This window comes from Sesamum indicum, linkage group LG10 (genome assembly GCF_026168435.1).
Source record: "Sesamum indicum cultivar Baizhima isolate 11 linkage group LG10, ASM2616843v1, whole genome shotgun sequence".
Lineage (NCBI taxonomy): Eukaryota > Viridiplantae > Streptophyta > Magnoliopsida > Lamiales > Pedaliaceae > Sesamum > Sesamum indicum.
The window spans coordinates 17,915,969-17,924,194 of record NC_142666.1 but is presented as its reverse complement, the minus strand read 5'-3'; the positions used below and the strand labels follow the sequence as shown (position 1 = coordinate 17,924,194).

Sequence of the window (8,226 nt, the reverse complement as noted above, 5' to 3'; positions counted from 1 at the left end):
TCCATCCTTAGATTTTTTTAAATATTTTCTTTTAGGACAACAATCAACTAATGTGAAGTTGTAATTTTTGTTTCCCAAGACACAACATTAAACATACAATATTTACTTTATATTATTTCCAAAAATAAATCCAAACATACATATAGACTTTCCTCATGTTCTACTCACCACAGAGTTGGCAACATTATAACATCAAATTGGATTTTTGGTTGTAAACTTAATATGATATTCTACTCCATTCAACATTAGTACATTACGTGTATAAAAATAATATTATATATTTTATTTAAAAAAATTTCATACATAATATATATATATTAAATAAAGTAAACTTTAGAGCAGAAAATTTAACAGTGTAAAAACATGAATTTGTGGTGAAGAGCAGAGCAGAACACAAAGACAAAGGGCCCCCAAAGTGGACCTGAAAACCTTATCCCACATATATCACTTTCCATTCTGATTGGACACAATCTCCCCACATCACCATTTACCCCATACTTTCTTCCCTTTTGCATCTCACCACCTCAACATTCTTCAACATCACTCTCTCACCTCAAAAATTCAAGAAAATTTTTTGAAGTAACAAACACCCCTCCCATCATCACTTCTTCCTCCTCAAATTTCAGCCTGAAAATGGCAGCCACTGCTGCTGTACCCTCTTCCTTCTCCACATCCATCAAGAGCTTCAAATGCGTAAGCTCCAAGAATTGGCCCTCCGATCATCTGCTCAAGATTTCATGCCCAAGAACTTTGCAATCTGCGCCTGTTTCCCACTCTCTTGTCTTCGAGTTTAACCCCATTACTAGTAGTGCGTGTAAAAGCTGGAGGCTTTCGCGTGTCTCCGCTGCCGTGGCGCAGGAAGAGGCGGCGGCTTTGACTGCACCGGTGGAGGAGCCGCCAGAGGCGGAGGAAGAGGTGACAAGTGGTGGTGGAGGTGCTGCCACGGAGAGTGGTGATGTGAACACTAAGCTTTACTTCGGGAATTTGCCTTATCTTTGTGATAGTGCGCAGCTTGCTGGTATTATTCAAGAATATGCTAGTCCGGAGCTGGTTGAGGTAAATGAAACTTAAAGACCGATTTTAGTTGCATCTATGCCCATAAACTTGCAAAATCGCATCCTTTGGTATCAGTTAATGATTGAGATGTTTTTGTTGAGTAGAGATCGTGAGATCAGTTGATGATTATGATGTCCAATACTAATCGCTCTATTGGAATTATATATGATCTGGTGAGGATTTTATATACTTTAGGCCACATGAAATCTGAATTAATTAGTAGGTGGATTGATGGTTGTATGAGAGCGCATCGGCAGCTTTGATAATTTTATAAGCACTTGTCGTGTAATTGACCACTCTCCTTGAAGCGCATCATCATGTGATTAGCTTAAATTTGCAAGAACTTGGGTTGGCCACCTATAATGTACTTTCTGAATCCTCTGAATCTCTTTGCATTTCTTGGCCAATCATTGTCACAACCATAAAATTCAGTTTGTTTATGTTCTTGAAAAGATGGAACCTCTGCTTTAATTACATCATAGGACTTGATTACATACTTAATTTTTTGTTCTATTGCCTGTATCAGTGTTTTTCTTCTTCATGACCTCATGGTTAAGGAGATCTAAGGCCTAATGAATTAAAATACACGTAGGTTCTGTACGATAGGAACACGGGCAAAAGCAGAGGATTTGCATTCGTGACAATGAGTAGCATCGAAGAATGCAAGACAGTCATCCAGAACCTTGACGGGAGCGTAAGAATCCGTTTATTGAAAAAACAATAACATCCGTGCCTTAACTAGTTGCTTTTAGGACAGCCCTTCAACATGTTTATCTTGGAACCTCTTGTTTCATTGCAGGAATACGGTGGTCGAACGTTGAGAGTTAATTTCTCAGACAAGCCTAAGCCGAAGGAGCCCCTATATCCAGAAACCGAACACAAGCTGTTTGTGGGAAATCTGTCCTGGTCTGTTACGTCTGAAAATTTAACAGAAGCATTTCAAGAATATGGAAACGTGGTAGGAGCAAGAGTTTTGTATGATGGTGAGACGGGACGCTCCCGTGGCTATGGTTTTGTGTGCTATGAGACAAAAGCCGAAATGGAAACTGCACTTGAAGCTCTCAATGGAGTGGTATAAATTTCCATCTCAAACTTTCATTGCTTTCCAAACAAAACTCTAGGGGAATGTGTATACATATTCTAAGGTTAACATTGCTCTGATCCTTCTTGTTTTTTTTTTTTTTTGAGAGGAACGTTGGTCTGATCTTGATTTGTTAATGATTAGTATAATAAATGATTATTCCATCCTCGTCTGAAAGTACGGAACATTTTATGTTCCATCTTTCAAAATTACCAAAAGCCCTTCCTGGTGGCTGGTGTAATTTGCTAAGTATACATCCTCTTCTTTGGGAAAAATCACCAAAACTTCTGCTGCGTCAAGTTTATCACGTCCGCATATCATCCATGCCTTTCGAATGCGGTCCAAGTCTCCCATCCCACGTTTGTTGGGAACTGGTTCTTGAACCCTTTTATACAGCATGGCATCCTTTTCTTTAGTAATCATTTTTTAAGGATGAATGTGGTCTTGTGACCGCACGGGTGATATTTATGAACCTCGTTAGATGTAAGTCTCGTATTTCAATTAAGAGGGTACAATTGTAAAGCTTTTCTAAGCCAAAACTTATAGGGAAGATTATAGTTTGAAAAGAAATGACTTGTAGAACTTGTAACTACAGCTATTTACATCAGAAGATTTTTGTTGTTAACTACGTTACCGTTTATTGGTATTTCAGGAATTAGGAGGACGGGCGATGCGTGTTAGCCTAGCACAAGGGAAGAAACAGTAAAAAGAAGGGAGAAACTTGTACATTTGATTAAGGCTCACAAATTGATTTCACTCAAGAAATGGAAGGGATTTTCCTCTCTTGCAATTGCAACTAGCTATGATAGGAACACCATTCAATTTTTACTTTGCTTACATCCCATTTCTGCATTATATGCAGATTCAACTCTTCCTGGAAATTGCAGGTACAGATGTTACTTCTGTTAGGAGTAAAATATATGCATAATGTTTGGTTTTGTTTTTAACTTGTTTTAGGGTATTTTGTGGAGATAGAGAGAGAAAAAGATAAATAAAAATAAGTTAGAGATAGTGTGTATGTTTGGATTTGTTTTTGGAGATAATATAAAATAAGTATGGTATGTTTGATGTTGGGTAGTGGGAGACAAAAAGTACTGTTATGATATTTACTATAAGAAAATCCACAGAGCGGTCCTTCAGAATATGGAACATACCAGGGTTCGCAAATTGGCAAACTGAAAAGTTTTTTAGATCAACACGCTTCACTAACAAAGAGGCGCTCTTTATTTGGTCTTCAGTTGCTCGAGGTGCCATGGAATTCGTATCAGTGTGAAGCTGCAGATCCACCATATTGTTTTTAATTCTAAATTCTTCACTTAAGAAATTAGTGAAGTTAAAAAGTTACTCTTATCTCTTCAACAGGTCTGATATCATCAGAATATGGAAGATATATCATATGCATTCCAGGTGGTTCAATCTGACCACTGGTGCTGACAATCTCATCCTGCAGTTCAACAATTACAAACAAATTGTAATATTCAGGTTTAGCATTATGAGCAATGTGTAACTAACAACCACAAAATATTGTGAAGCAAAATAATATATGAACCCACAGCTCTAGCAATCTTTTTGTTCAGGATAGAAGATTCATTGAAATAAGAAGTGTTGAGGATAGAGGAATTTTCTCACTTCTTGAACCCTTTTTCTCTGTTTGGAGAAAAATGGGCTGAAGAGCAGGAGATAATCATCCAATTTGGGATCAAGAACGGTATAGATCTGAAGAAGAAGGAAGACGATGAACAGAGGTGAAGGGCGATTTCTGCGAGAGAGAAAAGAGAAAATCTGCTGCTGTAAATGAAGACAGTCAGTTTTGTTCCCCACTATTATTACAAAAACACCTAAAAATAAAATAAAAATGGATAAAACACTGCATGCCAAACATTACATTGATTTTGGGCCATCTCTGAGATGGCCCAAAAACGAACCCAAACATAAGGATGGTATCTGGCAAGTGCTGGAAGATAACTCTGTCCAATAAACTTTGCAGGTTATGATGTTTTCCTCTTAAAAGAACCTTCAAATTATATGGAAGCAATTTTTTTGGGAAAATAAGAAAGAAATATGTTAGATATTTGGGAACTTTTTATTTTGAAAGTATCACACAGTGTGAATCATTATGCATCCGTACAATATAATGCATATGTCGTTTGTATTTTCACACTCGATCTCAATATATATATATATATATATTATACTTTTATGAGATAATTACATTTATATTTTGATCTATAATTTGTTTTAAAAAAATTAGGTATGGTTGTAGAAATAATGTGGATGTTTCTAGTAGGTGTATGTATAATTATTCAAAAGATAAGGATAATTTGTGTAAATAGACTATAAGTCAGGGTGTAAAAATGTAATCATTCTTTTTCTTTTTTCTTTATTTGACTTTGCTGGTTGTCTCATATTACTTGCTATATCATGTGAAATGTGAATAGGTCACATTTTTCTCTTGCTAAAGCGTGCTGGTGTAGAGCAATTAATAAAATTTTGAAAGAAATTGAAAAAAACGTTTTTAAGATTCAAACTAAATTGAAGACATTCGAAATATAAAATGCAACTTTATTGCTAGATATGAATAAATAAATATAATAGTTCAACAAGTATTCAAATAACACAATGAAGCAGTAAAATATTGAACAAAAAAAATGCAAATTGAGTTAAAATTAAGAAAATTATAAGAGAGGCTGAAAGACCTCCTTTGATTTGGGAAATTATATTTAGCATCGTTAAGGTTTGTTTTCATCTAACAAATAAGTTTCTCGTTAGACAGAATTTATCAAATTTGTTGATATTAATAAAAAAAATTGAATGAATAATAATATTTACCCTCGATTGACTTATTAGTAACTTATTACGGGTCAAAATATTTTTTTAAAAACTAAACTACTCTTATAACGGTGAAGATGTATCTACTTTCATGCATTAACGTGTGCAGACGTATGAGGGTAATTTGGTCATAAAAATACTTATTTGACTTGCAATAAATCAGTAATAAGTCAATCGGAGGTAAGTATTTGTTTGTAGACTCCAAGGGTGTTACATTTAATTTTCCAAACCATAGAGGTCTACGTGTAATTACACAAAATCTCAAGAAAATATAATGTAATTATCCCTTATAAACATCAGGGTGAATTGCTACCTATATTCAAATTTGACATAATTACGAATACTCCTCAATTTTTTTGAAAAATTACAAATAAACACAGAAGTTAAATATTGTCCTCAATCAAGAATTAGTAAAAGTAGAAAGATCCCCAGAAACCTTTTTGGGTAAAGAGGAAAGTATTTTAACTCATCATTACTCCACAATTAAGTTGTGTTCGTGGTGGTGAAAGGACAACTACACCCTTACATAACTACTTTTTAAATAATAAATAAAACCTTACTTATAAAAAAATAAAATACGATAACGATAAATATACTATTTAATAGTACAATACCCCATAGCTATTTAGACAATAATAAACATATCCAATTAAAAAATAAATAAATAAATAAATAAAATTTCCACGTTGTTAATTTGTTTGAAGAAAAATTTACTCGAGCACAGTAAAATTTAAAATGAAATAGCTTCTGAGAAATGTATAAAATACTAATCCAAAATTCAAAATATAAAATAAATTAATTAATTAAAAAATAAGTATCACGAAATTTTAAGTAAAATTTATCGATCTTATTAATTTAGAAGTGCTTCTAAAAAATTTAACACAGGGTAACTTCTTTTTATGGTAATATTACTATCAGACAATTAACTTTATATTGTACTTTCACATACTTTTATTTTTTATCATAATATATTGGAGGTAAGATAATACTGATAAGTGTGATTTATAATTGGATTTTGGGGTGGATCTTGTAACGGGTCTTCATAGACCCACAATCCATCCCGAACCCATTACCCACCCTAATGTCTACTTTTTTGGATTAAAACCCGTCCCACTAAAAATGAGTCCGAGCTGATTTTTTCAGGTTCAAATCCAATTACCAGACCTATTTATTGTTATTTCTAGTCAATCAAATAAAAATTGATTTAATTGTCTTACATGAAAGATTAAAATTTATAATGTAAATATAATCGGTTCATTTCAAAAAATATGGTAAATTATGACAAACTCTCATGAAATTTAATATAATTATGAATGCTTCCTCATTATTTGAGAAATTGTCAATACCTCTTAATATTTGATGAAATTATATGGCTTTGGGAGGCCTGATATTATCAACTTTACCTTTACTGCATATTTTTTAAAAAAATAAATAATTGTAAAAACAAAAAACAGGCAAGATAGATGGAAAATTTTTAAAATTTATTAAAAAAAATTATAATTTTTTTTAAAAATAAGTAAAATTATAATTAATTATTTACAATGGGATTTTGATCAGTTTATCATAAAATAATAAAAATCTGACGACGACTAGCGAATTTGACTAGTTGTTGAACATCCATGAAAATCAGACTATTAACCCATTGCATGATCCACACAATTCAACAAATAGCATATTGACATCGTGAAATACAAGAAACGTTAGGCACTATATATATAGTGTGGTCATCAGAAGGACAAAACCATAATGAAACACTTATCACATATTTCTCAGCACAAAAACAACCTTCTAATCACGGTTTCTATGATTATATGCACTCAAAATAGAAATTACAGTTCTCGAGATAAACAGTCTACCTAGTACCCATCATGTTTTAGATAATGGTTAGCGCTCAAGTTTAATAAATAAATTTGGGGTCATGGGTTTGAATCTCATTATTATATATGTATTTATTTTATTTAATATGAGTTTATCATAATAAATATTTGTCTCATGTAAATTTATTGTGTTATGAATTTATCAATCGAATCGATATATTTACAAGTTTATTGATATTGATATAAAGGTAAATTACATAGTACCCCCTTGTGTTTTGGTGAATTAGGGAGAAATCCTTGTGTTAATTTTATAAGTAAAAAACCCAATATATTCTATAAAATACAATAAAAGACTCCTTTTTTCATTAAAAATTAACAGTGTGTGTCTAACACTCGTCTATTGTGCGAGTGGGCTTCATCTTTTTTGGAATTTTTCTATGTTACTTTAAGTGTATAACATCCGTTTTGTTCATTTCTTTTACATTTTTAAATATATTTTAAATTAATTAATTTATATTATTATTTTTTATTAATTTAAGTTATTTATTAAATTCAAATACATTATAATAAATTATATTTACTTATGAAATATATTAAATTAAATATAAAAACACTTATAAAGTATATGAGTTTCTTAAAAATCACTTATAATAATTGTATATTATTAACTAAATTAAATTATTATTAAATTTTAAACATATTTTAATAAATTTTATTTATTTAGTTATAAAATATACTAAGTGAATATCAAAATACCAAACAAATAATATTAATTATTTATATTTAATTATTCAATATTTAAAATTTGAAAAAAAAAACAATAAATTCTTTTTATTTTATTTTTTAATATTTTTTTTCTTCTTCTCCATCGCCAGCCACTATGTGCTGGTGATGATATTCGCCCAGATCTAAGGCAATGTCGTCTAGAATCTGGTCACCGCCCCTTTCGAGGGCGAGGTGAGGTTATCCAGAATAATTTAAACAATGTCATCATCTCCTCGTCTAGGCGGCGACGGCTTCACGGTCCAAGTAGGCGACAGTCGTGATTGCCTATATTGATATATATTATTATATTATATATAGTGTATATATAATTACATGTATAAATAATATATTTTAAATTTATTTAAGATTTAGATTGTTCATTTTTTACAATTGAATATCAATGGTTGTTATAAGAAGGGTATAATTGACAATTCAGTAAAAAATTTAATGCCATTAAACTTATCTAATGGGAGGGGAGAGTATGCAATATTTTAAAAACTATAAGGATTTTTTTTTTTGTCTATTTTTTTAATACAAAAAAATTTTGAGCTAAATTTAAAAAACATAAGAGGTTTTATGCGATTTATCCTTGATATAATAACATACAGTCATCGCTTCCATCTAAAAATAAAAATACTTAATTAAATGGTACTCCGTGCCAGAACACGGGAGTATTGT

At 31.5% G+C, this 8,226-nt stretch overlaps 1 protein-coding gene across 1 annotated transcript; it reads left to right on the top strand.

The window, feature by feature from the left end:
• Nucleotides 1-487: 487 nt before the first annotated feature.
• Nucleotides 488-3,084, top strand: LOC105171807 (28 kDa ribonucleoprotein, chloroplastic). Its single transcript, XM_011093039.3, has 4 exons — nt 488-1,056; nt 1,649-1,750; nt 1,856-2,128; nt 2,790-3,084. The coding sequence occupies exons 1-4, from the start codon at nt 634-636 to the stop codon at nt 2,841-2,843; spliced, it is 852 nt and encodes a 283-aa protein (XP_011091341.2). The 5' UTR covers nt 488-633; the 3' UTR covers nt 2,844-3,084.
• The last annotated feature ends 5,142 nt before the right edge of the window (nt 3,085-8,226 follow it).